Source organism: Colias eurytheme, chromosome 28, assembly GCF_061535395.1.
Source record: "Colias eurytheme isolate Ceu_HAF_F1 chromosome 28, ilColEury1 Martin Lab GWU primary, whole genome shotgun sequence".
Classification (NCBI taxonomy): domain Eukaryota; kingdom Metazoa; phylum Arthropoda; class Insecta; order Lepidoptera; family Pieridae; genus Colias; species Colias eurytheme.
The window spans coordinates 3,475,222-3,498,696 of NC_143007.1; the positions used below are offsets into that span (position 1 = coordinate 3,475,222).

Here is a 23,475-nt window from a genome sequence, read left to right on the forward strand (position 1 = left end):
TGAAACCGTAGGGCACAACTCGTATTCTATATTTAATATAGTAGGTACATATTTTAATTGCGAAATGGTATACCTACGATATACAGTATCATTAACAGATTAATCTAAAAAACTACATTGGTAAGACTAGATTATTCGTCTCATTGTACAAAATATAGGTTTTCAAAAGTGAAAAATTATACTTGTAGGTGTGGGTTTAGTGACTAATAGTCTAGAATTCAGAATTAATATTCCACTCTGTGTGGGTGTTTTCGTAGTAATTGTGTCTATGATTTTGCATTTATGTATTTTGTTGTAACTCTGCATATTATTTTGTAGAAAAATATATGCTTTCAGAATTCATACTTTCTCGCTTTATCATTTGAACGGATTTTAATCATATATTTAACGCGGTTTCACCCGCATTGCTCCGTTCCTGTTGGTCTTAGCGTAATGATATATAGCCTATAGCCTTCCTCGATAAATGGGCTATCTAACACTGAAATAATTTTTCAAATCGGACGAGTAGTTCCCGAGATTAGCGCGTTCAAACAAACAAACTCTTCAGCTTTATAATATTAGTATAGATTAATAAAGATAAACGTGAATAAAAAGATAGGTAATGATAATGTAAAATAAGCAGTTCATAAACGCATAAGAAAAAACTAGAAGGACTGAAAACAATACATTGGATTTTATATGGACACAGTTGATTTAAAAAAAATAAAAGTAAAGATCAAAGCTGCAACTAGAATCAGGGCCGGATCTACCCATGGGCTTTATGGGCTGCAGCCCAGGGCCCCGAGGTTAAAAGGGCCCCCAAACCCCGATAAAAAAAATAGGCGATAATTTGAAAAAAAAATCTGTAGTTTTCGAAAAACAAATTGATGAAAAATCGCATACCTACTTCAATAACTTTTGCTAACATGTAAAAGGATGTTTGCATGCTGATTTTCAACTTATATGTAGAAAATAAATCTTATTTATTGAAACTATTTGGTTATTTAATATAATATTGTATGCCGTGGCCATATCGTAGATTTGCTCATTTCATGAAATGATTAATCATTACACGAAATGGTCGCATTTCATGAAATGGTTAATTGTCTATTGGCCACAACATGATGTGGTTTGAGCAGATCAATGATAAGAAATCGTTTCTCGATATGGGCAACTAAACGCGCGGTTTTTTCACGAATTGATCAAAATTATTTGATCATATCGTAACATCATCACATTAATCATTGGTAGAGGCGCTGCAAGCGCTGTGTTTATGTGTGGAGATGGCGGCCGCTGGTGAAAATTTTATTATTCGCAGTTAACAACTTCATAATTCGTTTGCTCGTTCGTTTAATTATTAAAATATGAAGAAAGTCATACAGGGCCGGACCGTGAACTCTTGGGGCCCTGGGCTGTAACTACCCAGGGGCCTTTTTTTTTGGAAATGTTCATATTAGTTTCATACTTACTTTCGCAATTTTGTTATTTTAACTTGTATACGTAGTATATTATTATTAGTCTGTGTTTTAACACAATCAAATTTTATTTTAAATCGTTTCATTAGTTCAGGAGTCTATCGCGGACAAACAAAGTGACACGTATTTTTTTTATACATAATATAGAGATAATAAAAATATAATAAAATAATGTTATTTAGGGCTGATTTTTCAATGCTTGGATAAAACTTATCCGTCCAATAAAGTATTACACGATAATATAAAAATGTCACGTAAACTGTAATTAGAATACATTTTTAAAATGGTAGTTTTATACATTATTCGACGAATAAATTTTAACCAAGGATTGAAAAATCAGCCCTTAATTGATAATAAATTAGTAAAAGAATCTGACAGATTATGTATGAGACAGTTATGTTATTTAAATAATAATTTAGCTAAGTAATTTAGAAATCAACCTTTCTGCATTTTTGTGCTGCAAATTCTTTTATTTGGTCATCACATTGCAAGTCTTTTGTTAGATCACAATTTATGGAAAGAAGTGATAAATTATTTAGCCGATCATCGATTGTTGTCCTATATTTATTTTCTACATATGACATCTTGGAGAAGGAGCGTTCTGCTTCACAGCTAGTGATTTAAAAAAATCTTTAAAATGGTGTAGCAGTTAAGGAACACTCAAGTCAATAAGTTTAATTTCGTACATGAGCATAAAAATTATGAACGTTCGCCAAGCATGTGGATGGCTGTTTGTGTTGGGTGATTGTGGTTGGTGTTTGGGACTTCGTTTGCTGTTTGCGGTGTTTGTGACAAACAGCCAGCGTGTGGATGAAGCATTATGAACGTTCGCCAAGCGTGAATGTGAAAGTGAATGTGAATGTGAATGTTGAATGTGAATGTTGAATGTGAAATTGAATGTGAATATTGAATGTGAATGTGAATTCAAATTTTTATTCAAATTCAAATTCATATTCAAATTCAAATTACAATTCAAATTCAAATTCAAATTCAAATTCAAATTCAACAGCGAACATCGAACAGCGAACAGCGAACAGCGAACAGCGAACAGCGAACAGCGAACAGCGAACAGCGAACAGCGAACAGCGAACAGCAAACAGCGAACAGCGAACAGCGAACAGCGAACAGCGAACAGCGAACAGCGAACACCGAACACCGAACACCGAACACCGAACAGCGAACAGCGAACACCGAACACCGAACACCGAACACCGAACACCGAACACCGAACACCGAACACCGAACACCGAACACCGAACACCGAACACGAACACAAACACAAACACAAACTCTCAAAATCAAATTCAAATTCAAATTCAAATTGTAATTCAAATTCAAATTCAAATTCAAATTCAAATTCAAATTTTTATTCAAATTCAAATTCAAATTTTTATTCAAATTCAAATTCATATTCAAATTCAAATTCAAATTCAAATTCAAATTCAAATTCAAATTCAAATTCAAATTCAAATTCAAATTCAAATTCAAATTCAAATTCAAATTCAAATTCAAATTCAAATTCAAATTCAAATTCAAATTCAAATTCAAATTCAAATTCAAATTCAAATTCAAATTCAAATTCAAATTCAAATTCAAATTCAAATTCAAATTCAAATTCAAATTCAAATTCAAATTCAAATTCAAATTCAAATTCAAATTCAAATTCAAATTCAAATTCAAATTCAAATTCAAATTCAAATTCAAATTCAAATTCAAATTCAAATTCAAATTCAAATTCAAATTCAAATTCAAATTCAAATTCAAATTCAAATTCAAATTCAAATTCAAATTCAAATTCAAATTCAAATTCAAATTCAAATTCAAATTCAAATTCAAATTCAAATTCAAATTCAAATTCAAATTCAAATTCAAATTCAAATTCAAATTCAAATTCAAATTCAAATTCAAATTCAAATTCAAATTCAAATTCAAATTCAAATTCAAATTCAAATTCAAATTCAAATTCAAATTCAAATTCAAATTCAAATTCAAATTCAAATTCAAATTCAAATTCAAATTCAAATTCAAATTCCAATTCCAATTCCAACACGAACAGCGAACAGCGAACAGCGAACAGCGAACAGCGAACAGCGAACAGCGAACAGCGAACAGCGAACAGCGAACAGCGAACAGCGAACAGCGAACAGCGAACAGCGAACAGCGAACAGCGAACAGCGAACAGCGAACAGCGAACAGCGAACAGCGAACAGCGAACAGCGAACAGCGAACAGCGAACAGCGAACAGCGAACAGCGAACAGCGAACAGCGAACAGCGAAAGGCGAACAGCGAACAGCGAACAGCGAACAGCGAACAGCGAACAGCGAACAGCGAACAGCGAACAGCGAAACGCGAACACGAACACAAACACAAACTCTCAAAAAAAAATTCAAATTCAAATTCAAATTGTAATTCAAATTCAAATTCAAATTCAAATTTTTATTCAAATTCAAATTTTTATTCAAATTCAAATTCAAATTCAAATTCAAATTCAAATTCAAAATCAAATTCAAATTCAAATTCAAATTCAAATTCGAAAACGAACACGAACACGAACACGAACAGCGAACACGAACAGCGAACAGCGAACAGCGAACAGCGAACAGCGAACAGCGAACAGCGAACAGCGAACAGCGAACAGCGAACAGCGAACAGCGAACAGCGAACAGCGAACAGCGAACAGCGAACAGCGAACAGCGAACAGCGAACAGCGAACAGCGAACAGCGAACAGCGAACAGCGAACAGCGAACAGCGAACAGCGAACAGCGAACAGCGAACAGCGAAACGCGAACACGAACACGAACACGAACACGAACACGAACACAAACACAAACTCTCAAAATCAAATTCAAATTCAAATTGTAATTCAAATTCAAATTCAAATTCAAATTTTTATTCAAATTCAAATTCAAAATCAAATTCAAATTCCAATTCGAACAGCGAACAGCGAACAGCGAACAGCGAACAGCGAACAGCGAACAGCGAACAGCGAACAGCGAAACGCGAACACGAACACGAACACGAACACGAACACAAACACAAACACAAACTCTCAAAATCAAATTCAAATTCAAATGAAAATTAAAATTAACATTAAAATTCAAATTCAAATTCAAATTCAAATTCAAATTCAAATTCAAATTCAAATTCCAATTCGAACAGCGAACAGCGAACAGCGAACAGCGAACAGCGAACAGCGAACAGCGAACAGCGAACAGCGAACAGCGAACAGCGAACAGCGAAAAGCGAACAGCGAACAGCGAACAGCGAACAGCGAACAGCGAAAAGCGAACAGCGAACAGCGAACAGCGAACAGCGAACAGCGAACAGCGAACAGCGAACAGCGAACAGCGAACAGCGAACAGCGAACAGCGAACAGCGAACAGCGAACAGCGAACAGCGAACAGCGAACAGCGAACAGCGAACAGCGAAACGTGAACACGAACACGAACACGAACACGAACACAAACACAAACACAAACACAAACACAAACTCAAAATCAAATTCAAATTCAAATTCAAATTAAAATTAAAATTAAAATTAAAATTAAAATTAAAATTAAAATTAAAATTAAAATTGAAATTGAAATTGAAATTAAAATTAAAATTAAAATTAAAATTAAAATTAAAATTAAAATTAAAATTAAAATTAAAATTAAAATTAAAATTAAAATTCAAATTCAAATTCAAATTCAAATTCAAATTCAAATTCAAATTCAAATTCAAATTCAAATTCAAATTCAAATTCAAATTCAAATTCAAATTCAAATTCAAATTCAAATTCAAATTCAAATTCAAATTCAAATTCAAATTCAAATTCAAATTCAAATTCAAATTCAAATTCAAATTCAAATTCAAATTCAAATTCAAATTCAAATTCAAATTCAAATTCAAATTCAAATTCAAATTCAAATTCAAATTCAAATTCAAATTCAAATTCAAATTCAAATTCAAATTCAAATTCAAATTCAAAATCAAATTCAAATTCCAATTCGAACAGCGAACAGCGAACAGCGAACAGCGAACAGCGAACAGCGAACAGCGAACAGCGAACAGCGAACAGCGAACAGCGAACAGCGAACAGCGAACAGCGAACAGCGAACAGCGAACAGCGAACAGCGAACAGCGAACAGCGAACAGCGAACAGCGAACAGCGAACAGCGAACAGCGAACAGCGAACAGCGAACAGCGAACAGCGAACAGCGAACAGCGAACAGCGAACAGCGAACAGCGAACAGCGAACAGCGAACAGCGAACAGCGAACAGCGAACAGCGAACAGCGAACAGCGAACAGCGAACAGCGAACAGCGAACAGCGAACAGCGAACAGCGAACAGCGAACAGCGAACAGCGAACAGCGAACAGCGAACAGCGAACAGCGAACAGCGAACAGCGAACAGCGAACAGCGAACAGCGAACAGCGAACAGCGAACAGCGAACAGCGAACAGCGAACAGCGAACAGCGAACAGCGAACAGCGAACAGCGAACAGCGAACAGCGAACAGCGAACAGCGAACAGCGAACAGCGAACAGCGAACAGCGAACAGCGAACAGCGAACAGCGAACAGCGAACAGCGAACAGCGAACAGCGAACAGCGAACAGCGAACAGCGAACAGCGAACAGCGAACAGCGAACAGCGAACAGCGAACAGCGAACACCGAACAGCGAACAGCGAACAGCGAACAGCGAACAGCGAACAGCGAACAGCGAACAGCGAACACGAACACGAACACGAACACGAACACGAACACGAACACAAACACAAACTCTCAAAATCAAATTCAAATTCAAATTCAAATTGTAATTCAAATTCAAATTCAAATTTTTATTCAAATTCAAATTCAAATTTTTATTCAAATTCCAATTCGAAAACGAACACGAACACGAACACGAACACGAACACGAACAGCGAACAGCGAACAGCGAACAGCGAACAGCGAACAGCGAACAGCGAACAGCGAACAGCGAACAGCGAACAGCGAACAGCGAACAGCGAACAGCGAACAGCGAACAGCGAACAGCGAACAGCGAACAGCGAACAGCGAACAGCGAACAGCGAAACGCGAACACGAACACGAACACGAACACGAACACAAACACAAACACAAACTCTCAAAATCAAATTCAAATTCAAATTCAAATTGTAATTCAAATTCAAATTCAAATTCAAATTTTTATTCAAATTCAAATTCAAATTCAAAATCAAATTCAAATTCAAATTCAAATTCAAATTCAAATTCCAATTCGAAAACGAACACGAACAGCGAACAGCGAACAGCGAACAGCGAACAGCGAACAGCGAACAGCGAACAGCGAACAGCGAACAGCGAACAGCGAACAGCGAACAGCGAACAGCGAACAGCGAACAGCGAACAGCGAACAGCGAACAGCGAACAGCGAACAGCGAACAGCGAACAGCGAACAGCGAACAGCGAACAGCGAACAGCGAACAGCGAACAGCGAACAGCGAACAGCGAACAGCGAACAGCGAACAGCGAACAGCGAACAGCGAACAGCGAACAGCGAACAGCGAAACGCGAACACGAACACGAACACAAACACAAACACAAACTCTCAAAAAATAATTCAAATTCAAATTCAAATTGTAATTCAAATTCAAATTCAAATTCAAATTCAAATTTTTATTCAAATTCAAATTCAAATACAAATTCAAATTCAAATTCAAATTCAAATTCAAAATCAAATTCAAATTCAAATTCAAATTCAAATTCAAATTCAAATTCAAATTCGAACAGCGAACAGCGAACAGCGAACAGCGAACAGCGAACAGCGAACAGCGAACAGCGAACAGCGAACAGCGAACAGCGAACAGCGAACAGCGAACAGCGAACAGCGAACAGCGAACAGCGAACAGCGAACAGCGAACAGCGAACAGCGAACAGCGAACAGCGAACAGCGAACAGCGAACAGCGAACAGCGAACAGCGAACAGCGAACAGCGAACAGCGAACAGCGAACAGCGAACAGCGAACAGCGAACAGCGAACAGCGAACAGCGAACAGCGAACAGCGAAACGCGAACACGAACACGAACACAAACACAAACACAAACTCTCAAAAAATAATTCAAATTCAAATTCAAATTGTAATTCAAATTCAAATTCAAATTCAAATTCAAATTTTTATTCAAATTCAAATTCAAATTCAAATTCAAATTCAAATTCAAATTCAAATTCAAATTCAAATTCAAAAACGAACACGAACACGAACACGAACACGAACAGCGAACACGAACAACGAACAGCGAACAGCGAACAGCGAACAGCGAACAGCGAACAGCGAACAGCGAACAGCGAACAGTGTATAAAATGACGTTTTGGCGGGATTCACTTAAACACTCAACACTTTAAATTACTTTATTTATACTTTAACACAATATTACACAAGTTACACAAGATCCACAAGATACACAAGGCCGATAATCGACATGAAATTTCTTATACGTATTCAACAACACATTTCGCTAGTGCGATGCAAATCTAAAGTGTCGCCATCTATTGGTAACTTATGAAACTAATTGTCGTAACTTGACATATTTAAACGTAATTAGACATTCCGCCCACCAAGGACTAGTCCGTAACAAAAAAACAACTAAAAAATATCTCTAAACAAAACAAAAAATAACTAAACAAAACGTAACCGCCCACCGTGATACATCAACGTAGTGGCGTTAAACTCGTACACAAGCAAATACATATGACACTTCAATCAACTGACCTTCCTAAAGTTAAACAATTTTATAAAATAATCTTCTATTAACTAATCCTTTATTTAGGCAAAACACTAATTTTACTTAACGGTCGTTTTAAATATCCATTCTTACACTTAATTGTTACAACGCGAGTTATATTATCTGATCCAATATGTTTGTTTACAATTTTTCCTAAAATCCATTTAGAAGGTGGAACGATATCATCTCTAATTATACAAATATCATTAATATTAGGTTCTTTTAATTTCGAATTCCATTTATACCTCTGATTTAAAGTAACCAAATATTCTTTAGACCATCTACGCCAAAAATTATTTACCATTTTTTGAATAACATTCCATCTTTCTAATTTATTTATATTACAATCATCATAATTACGATCACTTATATTTATAACCGGTTCACCTATTAAAAAATGACCTGGGGTCAGTGGGAGAGGGTCATCCGCTTCACTACTAATAACAGAAATTGGCCTAGAATTAAGACATGCTTCGATCTGTGATAGTACTGTAGCTAATTCCTCATACGTTAAAATACTGTCACCTATGACCCGTTTCAAATGGTTCTTAGCACAACGCACTCCGGCCTCCCATATCCCTCCAAAATTAGGTGATTGCGGCGGTATAAAATGCCACGTCGTAAATTCTAATGTAAGAAGTTCCGCAATTTCATTAGGTAAATTAGATTTAGCAGAGTCAAACATTTCTCGTAAATGTTTGTCCGCACCAACAAAGTTTGTGCCATTATCACTGAACAAATCCTGGCAACGTCCACGTCTAGACGTGAAGCGTCTAAAAGCGGCGATAAATCCCCTAGCGGTTAAATCAGTTACAGCCTCAATATGTATAGCCCTTGTGACCATACAGACGAAAAGACAAATGTAGCCTTTATAAGACTTTGCCCCTCGACCTGGAGAAAACTTAATATTGACTGGGCCTGCATAATCAACACCAGTTGCCGTAAATGGCTTGCAAGGCTTCAGTCTAGTATTTGGAAGCTGTCCCATTAACTGCACTCTCGCTGCTTTCGAATATCGCAAGCACGTGAGGCACTTCCTATAATGTTGTTTTACTAGATCCCTACAGCGTACTATCCAATATTTTGTCCGAATGTAATTCATCATGATTTGCGGTCCACCGTGCAAAGTTTTTTCGTGAGCATCCGATATTAACAACTGGGTAAGATGAGACTTAGCTGGCATAATAATCGGGTGCTTCGTGTTATGGTTTGCGTGAGCCTTATCAATCCGACCACCGACTCTTAATATTCCATTTCGATCTAAAATGGGACAAAGAGTACGAAGGGGACTTCTCTTCGGTATATCCTTTTTATTCTCTAAATTCTTGATCTCTTCATCAAACGCAATTCTTTGAACCTGTTTAATACATTTCTCTAATGTTTCATTCATTTCATTTACTGTTACAAACTTCGGCAAAATTTTTCTTTCTTCCTTCTTCAGTAATATTCTTCGACAATAAGAAATAACCTTTAGCATTTTAGTCAAATTAGAAAATTTTAACCATTCAAAATCTTCAAATTTATCTTGTTTTACTATTAATGATACTTGTCTTCTTTCTTCATCTGTATCTACTATCTCTGGATTTTTCATTTCAATGTTTCTGTTCTTTAACCATTCCGGTCCGTACCACCATAGTGAGTGAGAAAGTAATTCTGTTGGAGTCAAACCTCTAGATGCGCAATCAGAAGGATTGGCTTCGGTTGAAACATGACCCCATTGATTATAATCCATAATAGTTAAAATATCTGATACCCGATTACTTACAAATGTTGTCCATTTGCTTGCACCGCCCTTCAACCATGCTAAAACGATTGTAGAATCAGTCCATCCGTAAATGTTATCTTTGCATACCTTCATCACTTGAGATACTTCGTTCACAAGTTTCGCAGCAAGCACAGCTCCACATAACTCTAAACGAGGTATAGAAACTTCCTTCTCTATAGGTGCTACTTTTGTTTTAGCTGATACTAACCTGACATGTATGGATTCATCGTGATTGATGACTCTCATAAAAACTGCAGCAGCATAAGCAGATCTTGATGCGTCTGAAAAGACATGAAGTTCAACATGACTTTGACTAGTGCAACAAATCCACCGTGGTATTTCTACTCGTTGAATATCCTTGCATTGCTGTCGTATGTTAAGCCACATTTCGTTCAAATCTTCAGGTAATGCATCATCCCAATCTAAATGCGCCTTCCATATTTTTTGAATAAATAATTTAGCAACAATGATTACTGGTGCAATCCAACCCATTGGATCAAACATTTGAGCAATATTAGATAAAACTTGTCTTTTCGTGACTGGAAATTTTATCTCCGGTAAATTGATTGTATAAACAAATCTATCTGAACTACGATTCCATGAAATTCCTAAAACTTTTACCATATTATCAACCTTAATTAGCATAGATTCTTCCTTTTCTTTATTTTCTTCTCCTATATACTTTAATAATTCCTTACAATTAGAGCTCCATTTTTGAAGTGTAAATCCTCCAGATTTCATTAATTTGTTCATTTCATTGTAAATAATTTTAGCTTCTTGTAATGTATCACAACCTGTCATTAGATCATCGATATAATAATCATTTTTAGTAATTTCTGATGCTACTGGAAATTTGAGTTTCTCATCTTCTGCTAAACGTTGTAAAGTTTTAACAGCAAGATATGGTGCACACGCGGTTCCAAATGTTAGAGTGAGCAATTTAAAATGTTTAATTGGTTGATCCGGTAAAGTTCTCCATAAAATTCTCTGAAAATTTGTCTGTCTTGGATTAATAAGTACTTGACGGTACATTTTAACAAGATCAGCCACTATACAAATTGGATGGGTTCTCCACCTCATTAATATATGTCTGAGATCTTGTTGGATTTTTGGTCCAATCATAAGATCATCATTTAATGACACATTATTTGTTCCCTTACTAGAAGCATTAAAAACTACACGAACCTTTGTTGTATCTTTATCCTCCCGTACAACAGCATGATGCGGAAGATAGACAGCCGTTGGATTATCTAAATCATCTTCTTCGACTAAAGACATATGATTAAGAACTAAATACTCTTCTATTACTCGTCTATATTCCTCATATAATTTAGAATTATTCTTAAGCCTTCTTTCTAAAGTGACTAATCTATTCTTAGCTATATCTATCGATTCTCCATACTGGCACTCAGGATCCTTATTTTTAAATGGCAATGTAACAACATACCTTCCATCTCGATTTCTTACAGTTGATTTTTCATATAGCTCTTCACACAATTGTTCCTCTCTTGTAAATTTCTTAACAATCATATCTGGTTCAGCTTCTAATTCCCAAAAACGCTTCAAAAAATCATCGTTAGTTCTAACCTGTAAATGAAAACTGTTAGCCTTATATTTATCTGAAAGTGAATCAGATACCTTACCCGATAAAACCCAACCAAAGACCGTATTCTGCGCTATTAAATTTCCTTTGGGTTGTTTCATCATACCTGTTAATAAAATCTCAGCATAAACTTCTGCCCCTAATAAAATATCAATCTTACCTGGTGTTGCATAACCTGGGTCCGCTAATTCTACATTCTCGAGTTCGAGCCATTTAGGAGCATCTAATTTCACACATGGAAGCATAGACGTAAGTGAAGTTAATACATAAGCCTTAACATTAATAGAAAATTCTGAGTTATGACGCGATTTTAAACATAGGGTTACTACATGTTTAATATGCATTTGACCATCTCCCAGACCTGATACTAAACTATTAACAGATGTACGTTTAAGACCGAGTAACTGAACAGTTGCTTCAGTTACAAAAGACGCTTGCGAGCCTTGGTCTAACAATGCTCGTACCATAAATAAGTTACCATTATTTGACTGAGCCTTAAGTAGTGTCGTAGCTAGCAGAACATGATAGCTTTTATGCTCTCTTTTGGCAAAATTTGCCACAATCTTTGATTCTACTAGCGTAGACGGAGTTTTATTCTCAATCCCATCATTTTCTTCTTGTGTCCTTTGAGTGTTTTCAATGAATCCTGTCTTCTCTAAATGCAACATAGTATTATGTCTACGTCCGCATTTCTTGCAACAAATTGATTGTCGACATTTACTTACAATATGTGTAGGTTGCAAACAATTAAAACATAAGCCCTTACTCTGTACGTGATTTCTTCGTTCTTCTACTGTTTGCTTCTTAAACTGTGTGCATGCATTTATATAATGATTATCACCACAAACTGAAAATACATTCTCTGTCTTCTTATTCTGTAGGATAGCTCCGTGAAAAGAACTTTTAACTAATTGCCTCTTTTGTGACGTCTCATGTCTCATAGGTTGCTTTCCAAAATCTACCATCTCTAAACTCCGAAATCTTGCTTCTAAAAAATCCACTAACTGTGACCAAGTTGGTAATTCATCGGCACATGACATGCTTATCTGATTCTCCCATAGTTTATGTGATTGTACATCGAGCTTTGAAACCACCAAATAAATTACAATTGCATCCCAAGTTGCTGTTGGTATTCCCATATTATTTAGCGCTTGTAATACTGATGTAGTTGTGTCCAGAAGTTGCTTAATCGCTTGTGCAGATTCAATATTAATTTGTTTTTGTCCAAATAACTTTTTTAGAACAGCATTTAAATTATATCTTTTATTATTGTATCTTTTTGTTAATTGATTCCAAGCCTCTTGGTAGTTTTTATCAACAGTAGCAAAATTTCTTAATAAATTCTCAGGTTCTCCCGAGACGCTACTCTTTAAATAATGCATTTTTTGCACCGGTGATAATTTTTCGTTATTATGAATTAGCGACAAAAACATATCATAGAATGTCTGCCACTCCTCATATTTGCCCGAAAATGTTGGCAAATGTATTCTTGGTAGTTTTACATCGTCACTTGTCATCGTATTAATTGATGTTGATATCGGATTATTGGGCACTTCTTCAAATTTTTCTTTTAGTTCCGTTACATGGTCTATGTAAATTTCTTCAAACTTGTCATAATCGTCTTCCATAAAATATGTCAAGGATTCTCGTTGTTCCGATGTTACTATTTGAATTAGCTCTGTATGATTCCGTTTAAATTCCAAATAAAAATCTTCCAAATTTTTTATTCTAGTTTCCAAATACTGTTTAGTGATTCTACTTTTCGGACTCTTCCTAAAATTTTGTTGTGCCTTTTCTAATCTAAGTAACAAATCCGCTTGACTTTTAATTAATTTTGAAGCCATTTTAGTTTAAATATTAATAATTTAGTTTTATAAATTTTTCTTCTAAAATTATCAAAGTCTCAATAATCTTCCAAGTCTATAGAATAATCCAGAAATTTTTTCAAAGTCCATATAATAAATTCTCAAAATTTTCCAAGTCCTTAGAATAAAATCTCAAATATTTTCTAAGTCCATATAATAAAGTATCAGATTTTTCCAAGTCCTTAGAATAAAATCTCAAATATTTTCTAAGTTCATATAATAAACTATCAGATTTTTACAAGTCCTTAGAATAAAATCCCAAATATTTTTCCAAGTCCATATAATAAAATATTAAAATTTTACAAGTTCTACTTATCGGAAATTTTTCTAAGTCTTTCAAAGTCCAAAGTCCATCTTAGGTTTCGGCACCATGTATAAAATGACGTTTTGGCGGGATTCACTTAAACACTCAACACTTTAAATTACTTTATTTATACTTTAACACAATATTACACAAGTTACACAAGATCCACAAGATACACAAGGCCGATAATCGACATGAAATTTCTTATACGTATTCAACAAAACATTTCGCTAGTGCGATGCAAATCTAAAGTGTCGCCATCTATTGGTAACTTATGAAACTAATTGTCGTAACTTGACATATTTAAACGTAATTAGACAAACAGCGAACAGCGAACAGCGAACAGCGAACAGCGAACAGCGAACAGCGAACAGCGAACAGCGAACAGCGAACAGCGAACAGCGAACAGCGAACAGCGAACAGCGAACAGCGAACAGCGAACAGCGAACAGCGAACAGCGAACAGCGAACAGCGAACAGCGAACAGCGAACAGCGAACATCGAACAGCGAACAGCGAACAGCGAACAGCGAACAGCGAACAGCGAACAGCGAACAGCGAACAGCGAACAGCGAGCAGCGAAACGCGAACACGAACACGAACACGAACACGAACACGAACACGAACACAAACACAAACACAAACTCTCAAAATCAAATTCAAATTCAAATGAAAATTAAAATTAACATTAAAATTCAAATTCAAATTCAAATTCAAATTCAAAACAGCGAACAGCGAACAGCGAACAGCGAACAGCGAACAGCGAACAGCGAACAGCGAACAGCGAACAGCGAACAGCGAACAGCGAACAGCGAACAGCGAACAGCGAACAGCGAAACGTGAACACGAACACGAACACGAACACGAACACGAACACAAACACAAACACAAACTCAAAATCAAATTCAAATTCAAATTCAAATTCAAATTCAAATTCAAATTCAAATTCAAATTCAAATTCAAATTCAAATTCAAATTCAAATTCAAATTCAAATTCAAATTCAAAATCAAATTCAAATTCCAATTCGAACAGCGAACAGCGAACAGCGAACAGCGAACAGCGAACAGCGAACAGCGAACAGCGAACAGCGAACAGCGAACAGCGAACAGCGAACAGCGAACAGCGAACAGCGAACAGCGAACAGCGAACAGCGAACAGCGAACAGCGAACAGCGAACAGCGAACAGCGAACAGCGAACAGCGAACAGCGAACAGCGAACAGCGAACAGCGAACAGCGAACAGCGAACAGCGAACAGCGAACAGCGAACAGCGAACAGCGAACAGCGAACAGCGAACAGCGAACAGCGAACAGCGAACAGCGAAACGCGAACACGAACACGAACACAAACACAAACACAAACTCTCAAAAAATAATTCAAATTCAAATTCAAATTGTAATTCAAATTCAAATTCAAATTCAAATTCAAATTTTTATTCAAATTCAAATTCAAATACAAATTCAAATTCAAATTCAAATTCAAATTCAAAATCAAATTCAAATTCAAATTCAAATTCAAATTCAAATTCAAATTCAAATTCAAATTCAAATTCGAACAGCGAACAGCGAACAGCGAACAGCGAACAGCGAACAGCGAACAGCGAACAGCGAACAGCGAACAGCGAACAGCGAACAGCGAACAGCGAACAGCGAACAGCGAACAGCGAACAGCGAACAGCGAACAGCGAACAGCGAACAGCGAACAGCGAACAGCGAACAGCGAACAGCGAACAGCGAACAGCGAACAGCGAACAGCGAACAGCGAACAGCGAACAGCGAACAGCGAACAGCGAACAGCGAACAGCGAACAGCGAACAGCGAACAGCGAACAGCGAAACGCGAACACGAACACGAACACAAACACAAACACAAACTCTCAAAAAATAATTCAAATTCAAATTCAAATTGTAATTCAAATTCAAATTCAAATTCAAATTCAAATTTTTATTCAAATTCAAATTCAAATACAAATTCAAATTCAAATTCAAATTCAAAATCAAATTCAAATTCAAATTCAAATTCAAATTCAAATTCAAATTCAAATTCAAATTCAAATTCGAACAGCGAACAGCGAACAGCGAACAGCGAACAGCGAACAGCGAACAGCGAACAGCGAACAGCGAACAGCGAACAGCGAACAGCGAACAGCGAACAGCGAACAGCGAACAGCGAACAGCGAACAGCGAACAGCGAACAGCGAACAGCGAACAGCGAACAGCGAACAGCGAACAGCGAACAGCGAACAGCGAACAGCGAACAGCGAACAGCGAACAGCGAACAGCGAACAGCGAACAGCGAACAGCGAAACGTGAACACGAACACGAACACGAACACGAACACGAACACGAACACAAACTCAAAATCAAATTCAAATTCAAATTAAAATTCAAATTCAAATTCAAATTCAAATTCAAATTCAAATTCAAATTCAAATTCAAATTCAAATTCAAATTCAAATTCAAAATCAAATTCAAATTCCAATTCGAACAGCGAACAGCGAACAGCGAACAGCGAACAGCGAACAGCGAACAGCGAACAGCGAACAGCGAACAGCGAACAGCGAACAGCGAACAGCGAACAGCGAACAGCGAACAGCGAACAGCGAACAGCGAACAGCGAACAGCGAACAGCGAACAGCGAACAGCGAACAGCGAACAGCGAACAGCGAACAGCGAACAGCGAACAGCGAACAGCGAACAGCGAACAGCGAACAGCGAACAGCGAACAGCGAACAGCGAACAGCGAACAGCGAACAGCGAACAGCGAACAGCGAACAGCGAACAGCGAACAGCGAACAGCGAACAGCGAACAGCGAACAGCGAACAGCGAACAGCGAACAGCGAACAGCGAACAGCGAACAGCGAACAGCGAACAGCGAACAGCGAACAGCGAACAGCGAACAGCGAACAGCGAACAGCGAACAGCGAACAGCGAACAGCGAACAGCGAACAGCAAACAGCGAAACGCGAACACGAACACAAACACAAACACACTCTCAAAAAAAAATTCAAATTCAAATTCAAATTGTAATTCAAATTCAAATTCAAATTCAAATTTTGATTCAAATTCAAATTTTTATTCAAATTCAAATTCAAATTCAAATTCAAATTCAAATTCAAAATCACATTCAAATTCAAATTCAAATTCCAATTCGAAAACGAACACGAACACGAACACGAACAGCGAACACGAACAGCGAACAGCGAACAGCGAACAGCGAACAGCGAACAGCGAACAGCGAACAGCGAACAGCGAACAGCGAACAGCGAACAGCGAACAGCGAACAGCGAACAGCGAACAGCGAACAGCGAACAGCGAACAGCGAACAGCGAACAGCGAACAGCGAACAGCGAACAGCGAACAGCGAACAGCGAACAGCGAACAGCGAACAGCGAACAGCGAACAGCGAACAGCGAACAGCGAACAGCGAACAGCGAACAGCGAACAGCGAACAGCGAACAGCGAACAGCGAACAGCGAACAGCGAACAGCGAACAGCGAACAGCGAACAGCGAACAGCGAACAGCGAACAGCGAACAGCGAACAGCGAACAGCGAACAGCGAACAGCGAACAGCGAACAGCGAACAGCGAACAGCGAACAGCGAACAGCGAACAGCGAACAGCGAACAGCGAACAGCGAACAGCGAACAGCGAACAGCGAACAGCGAACAGCGAACAGCGAACAGCGAACAGCGAACAGCGAACAGCGAACAGCGAACAGCGAACAGCGAACAGCGAACAGCGAACAGCGAACAGCGAACAGCGAACAGCGAACAGCGAACAGCGAACAGCGAACAGCGAACAGCGAAACGCGAACACGAACACGAACACGAACACAAACACAAACACAAACTCTCAAAATCAAATTCAAATTCAAATTCAAATTGTAATTCAAATTCAAATTCAAATTCAAATTTTTATTCAAATTTTTATTCAAATTCAAATTCAAATTCAAATTCAAATTCAAATTCAAATTCAAATTCAAATTCAAATTCAAATTCAAATTCAAATTCAAATTCAAATTCAAATTCAAATTCAAATTCAAATTCAAAATCAAATTCAAATTCCAATTCGAACAGCGAACAGCGAACAGCGAACAGCGAACAGCGAACAGCGAACAGCGAACAGCGAACAGCGAACAGCGAACAGCGAACAGCGAACAGCGAACAGCGAACAGCGAACAGCGAACAGCGAACAGCGAACAGCGAACAGCGAACAGCGAAAAGCGAACAGCGAACAGCGAACAGCGAACAGCGAACAGCGAAAAGCGAACAGCGAACAGCGAACAGCGAACAGCGAACAGCGAACAGCGAACTGCGAAACGCGAACACGAACACGAACACGAACACGAACACAAACACAAACTCTCAAAATCAAATTCAAATTCAAATTCAAATTGTAATTTAAATTCAAATTCAAATTCAAATTTTTATTCAAATTCAAATTCAAATTTTTATTCAAATTCCAATTCGAAAACGAACACGAACACGAACACGAACACGAACACGAACACGAACACGAACAGCGAACAGCGAACAGCGAACAGCGAACAGCGAACAGCGAACAGCGAACAGCGAACAGCGAACAGCGAACAGCGAACAGCGAACAGCGAACAGCGAACAGCGAACAGCGAACAGCGAACAGCGAACAGCGAACAGCGAACAGCGAACAGCGAACAGCGAACAGCGAACAGCGAACAGCGAACAGCGAACAGCGAACAGCGAACAGCGAACAGCGAACAGCGAACAGCGAACAGCGAACAGCGAACAGCGAACAGCGAACAGCGAACAGCGAACAGCGAACAGCGAACAGCGAACAGCGAACAGCGAACAGCGAACAGCGAACAGCGAACAGCGAACAGCGAACAGCGAACAGCGAACAGCGAACAGCGAACAGCGAACAGCGAACAGCGAACAGCGAACAGCGAACAGCGAACAGCGAACAGCGAACAGCGAACAGCGAACAGCGAACAGCGAACAGCGAAACGCGAACACGAACACGAACACGAACACGAACACGAACACAAACACAAACACAAACTCTCAAAATCAAATTCAAATTCAAATTAAAATTAAAATTAACATTAAAATTCAAATTCAAATTCAAATTCAAATTCAAATTCAAATTCAAATTCAAATTCAAATTCAAAATCAAATTCAAATTCCAATTCGAACAGCGAACAGCGAACAGCGAACAGCGAACAGCGAACAGCGAACAGCGAACAGCGAACAGCGAACAGCGAACAGCGAACAGCGAACAGCGAACAGCGAACAGCGAACAGCGAACAGCGAACAGCGAACAGCGAACAGCGAAAAGCGAACAGCGAACAGCGAACAGCGAACAGCGAACAGCGAACAGCGAACAGCGAACAGCGAACAGCGAACAGCGAACAGCGAACAGCGAACAGCTGACAGCGAACAGCGAACAGCTGACAGCGAACAGCGAACAGCGAACAGCGAACAGCGAACAGCGAACAGCGAACAGCGAACAGCGAACAGCGAACAGCGAACAGCGAACAGCGAACAGCGAACAGCGAACAGCGAACAGCGAACAGCGAACAGCGAACAGCGAACAGCGAACAGCGAACAGCGAACAGCGAACAGCGAACAGCGAACAGCGAACAGCGAACAGCGAACAGCGAACAGCGAACAGCGAACAGCGAACAGCGAACAGCGAACAGCGAACAGCGAACAGCGAACAGCGAACAGCGAACAGCGAACAGCTGACAGCGAACAGCGAACAGCTGACAGCGAACAGCGAACAGCGAACAGCGAACAGCGAACAGCGAACAGCGAACAGCGAACAGCGAACAGCGAACAGCGAACAGCGAACAGCGAACAGCGAACAGCGAACAGCGAACAGCGAACAGCGAACAGCGAACAGCGAACAGCGAACAGCGAACAGCGAACAGCGAACAGCGAACAGCGAACAGCGAACAGCGAACAGCGAACAGCGAACAGCGAACAGCGAACAGCGAACAGCGAACAGCGAACAGCGAACAGCGAACAGCGAACAGCGAACAGCGAACAGCGAACAGCGAACAGCGAACAGCGAACAGCGAACAGCAAATTCAAATTCAAATTCAAATTCAAATTCAAATTCAAATTCAAATTCAAATTCAAATTCAAATTCAAATTCAAATTCAAATTCAAATTCAAATTCAAATTCAAATTCAAATTCAAATAGATATAGAACATATTCAAATTCAAATTCAAGTAGATATAGAACAGCGAATATCGAACAGCGAACAGCGAACAGCGAACAGCGAACAGCGAACAGCGAACAGCGAACAGCGAACAGCGAACAGCGAACAGCGAACAGCGAACAGCGAACAGCGAACAGCGAACAGCGAACAGCGAACAGCGAACAGCGAACAGCGAACAGCGAACAGCGAACAGCGAACAGCGAACAGCGAACAGCGAACAGCGAACAGCGAACAGCGAACAGCGAACAGCGAACAGCGAACAGCGAACAGCGAACAGCGAACAGCGAACAGCGAACAGCGAACAGCGAACAGCGAACAGCGAACAGCGAACAGCGAACAGCGAACAGCGAACAGCGAACAGCGAACAGCGAACAGCGAACAGCGAACAGCGAACAGCGAACAGCGAACAGCGAACAGCGAACAGCGAACAGCGAACAGCGAACAGCGAACAGCGAACAGCGAACAGCGAACAGCGAACAGCGAACAGCGAACAGCGAACAGCGAACAGCGAACAGCGAACAGCGAACAGCGAACAGCGAACAGCGAACAGCGAACAGCGAACAGCGAACAGCGAACAGCGAACAGCGAACAGCGAACAGCGAACAGCGAACAGCGAACAGCGAACAGCGAACAGCGAACAGCGAACAGCGAACAGCGAACAGCGAACAGCGAACAGCGAACAGCGAAACGCGAACACGAACACGAACACAAACACAAACACAAACTCTCAAAATCAAATTCAAATTCAAATTCAAATTGTAATTCAAATTCAAATTCAAATTCAAATTTTTATTCAAATTTTTATTCAAATTCAAATTCAAATTCAAATTCAAATTCAAATTCAAATTCAAATTCAAATTCAAATTCAAATTCAAATTCAAATTCAAATTCAAATTCAAAATCAAATTCAAATTCCAATTCGAACAGCGAACAGCGAACAGCGAACAGCGAACAGCGAACAGCGAACAGCGAACAGCGAACAGCGAACAGCGAACAGCGAACAGCGAACAGCGAACAGCGAACAGCGAACAGCGAACAGCGAACAGCGAACAGCGAACAGCGAACAGCGAAAAGCGAACAGCGAACAGCGAACAGCGAACAGCGAACAGCGAAAAGCGAACAGCGAACAGCGAACAGCGAACAGCGAACAGCGAACAGCGAACTGCGAAACGCGAACACGAACACGAACACGAACACAAACACAAACTCTCAAAATCAAATTCAAATTCAAATTCAAATTGTAATTCAAATTCAAATTCAAATTCAAATTTTTATTCAAATTCAAATTCAAATTTTTATTCAAATTCCAATTCGAAAACGAACACGAACACGAACACGAACACGAACACGAACACGAACACGAACACGAACAGCGAACAGCGAACAGCGAACAGCGAACAGCGAACAGCGAACAGCGAACAGCGAACAGCGAACAGCGAACAGCGAACAGCGAACAGCGAACAGCGAACAGCGAACAGCGAACAGCGAACAGCGAACAGCGAACAGCGAACAGCGAACAGCGAACAGCGAACAGCGAACAGCGAACAGCGAACAGCGAACAGCGAACAGCGAACAGCGAACAGCGAACAGCGAACAGCGAACAGCGAACAGCGAACAGCGAACAGCGAACAGCGAACAGCGAACAGCGAACAGCGAACAGCGAACAGCGAACAGCGAACAGCGAACAGCGAACAGCGAACAGCGAACAGCGAACAGCGAACAGCGAACAGCGAACAGCGAACAGCGAACAGCGAACAGCGAAACGCGAACACGAACACGAACACGAACACGAACACGAACACAAACACAAACACAAACTCTCAAAATCAAATTCAAATTCAAATTAAAATTAAAATTAACATTAAAATTCAAATTCAAATTCAAATTCAAATTCAAATTCAAATTCAAATTCAAATTCAAATTCAAAATCAAATTCAAATTCCAATTCGAACAGCGAACAGCGAACAGCGAACAGCGAACAGCGAACAGCGAACAGCGAACAGCGAACAGCGAACAGCGAACAGCGAACAGCGAACAGCGAACAGCGAACAGCGAACAGCGAACAGCGAACAGCGAAAAGCGAACAGCGAACAGCGAACAGCGAACAGCGAACAGCGAACAGCGAACAGCGAACAGCGAACAGCGAACAGCGAACAGCGAACAGCGAACAGCTGACAGCGAACAGCGAACAGCTGACAGCGAACAGCGAACAGCGAACAGCGAACAGCGAACAGCGAACAGCGAACAGCGAACAGCGAACAGCGAACAGCGAACAGCGAACAGCGAACAGCGAACAGCGAACAGCGAACAGCGAACAGCGAACAGCGAACAGCGAACAGCGAACAGCGAAAAGCGAACAGCGAACAGCGAACAGCGAACAGCGAACAGCGAACAGCGAACAGCGAACAGCGAACAGCGAACAGCGAACAGCGAACAGCGAACAGCGAACAGCGAACAGCGAACAGCGAACAGCGAACAGCGAACAGCGAACAGCGAAAAGCGAACAGCGAACAGCGAACAGCGAAAAGCGAACAGCGAACAGCGAACAGCGAACAGCGAACAGCGAACAGCGAACAGCGAACAGCGAACAGCGAACAGCAAATTCAAATTCAAATTCAAATTCAAATTCAAATTCAAATTCAAATTCAAATTCAAATTCAAATTCAAATTCAAATTCAAATTCAAATTCAAATAGATATAGAACATATTCAAATTCAAATTCAAGTAGATATAGAACAGCGAATATCGAACAGCGAACAGCGAACAGCGAACAGCGAACAGCGAACAGCGAACAGCGAACAGCGAACAGCGAACAGCGAACAGCGAACAGCGAACAGCGAACAGCGAACAGCGAACAGCGAACAGCGAACAGCGAACAGCGAACAGCGAACAGCGAACAGCGAACAGCGACCAGCGACCAGCGACCAGCGACCAGCGACCAGCGAACAGCGAACAGCGAACAGCGAACAGCGAACAGCGAACAGCGAACAGCGAACAGCGAACAGCGAACAGCGAACAGCGAACAGCGAACAGCGAACAGCGAACAGCGAACAGCGAACAGCGAACAGCGAACAGCGAACAGCGAACAGCGACCAGCGAACAGCGAACAGCGAACAGCGAACAGCGAACAGCGAACAGCGAACAGCGAACAGCGAACAGCGAACAGCGAACAGCGAACAGCGAACAGCGAACAGCGAACAGCGAACAGCGAACAGCGAACAGCGAACAGCGAACAGCGAACAGCGAACAGCGAACAGCGAACAGCGAACAGCGAACAGCGAACAGCGAACAGCGAACAGCGAACAGCGACCAGCGAACAGCGAACAGCGAACAGCGAACAGCGAACAGCGAACAGCGAACAGCGAACACCGAACACCGAACACCGAACACCGAACACCGAACACCGAACACCGAACACCGAACACGAACACGAACACAATCAAATTCAAATTCAAATTCGAATTCAAATTTTTATTCAAATTCAAATTCAAATTCAAATTCAAATTCAAATTCAAATTCAAATTTTTATTCAAA

General features: G+C 40.0%; 1 protein-coding gene across 1 annotated transcript; it reads right to left on the reverse strand.

Moving 5' to 3' along the window:
• Nucleotides 1-8,176: 8,176 nt before the first annotated feature.
• Nucleotides 8,177-12,238, reverse strand: LOC149896546 (uncharacterized). The gene is made up of 2 exons (XM_090117430.1): nucleotides 8,605-12,238; nucleotides 8,177-8,193 (listed from the first exon to the last, which is right to left on the reverse strand). The coding sequence occupies exons 1-2, from the start codon at nucleotides 12,236-12,238 to the stop codon at nucleotides 8,177-8,179; spliced, it is 3,651 nt and encodes a 1,216-aa protein (XP_089973556.1).
• Between the last annotated feature and the right edge of the window lie 11,237 nt (nucleotides 12,239-23,475).

Coding starts and splice junctions, on each gene's coding strand:
- LOC149896546 (XM_090117430.1), bottom strand. CDS start 12,238: ATGTTGCATTTAGAGAAGACAGGATTCATTGAAAACACTCAAAGGACA.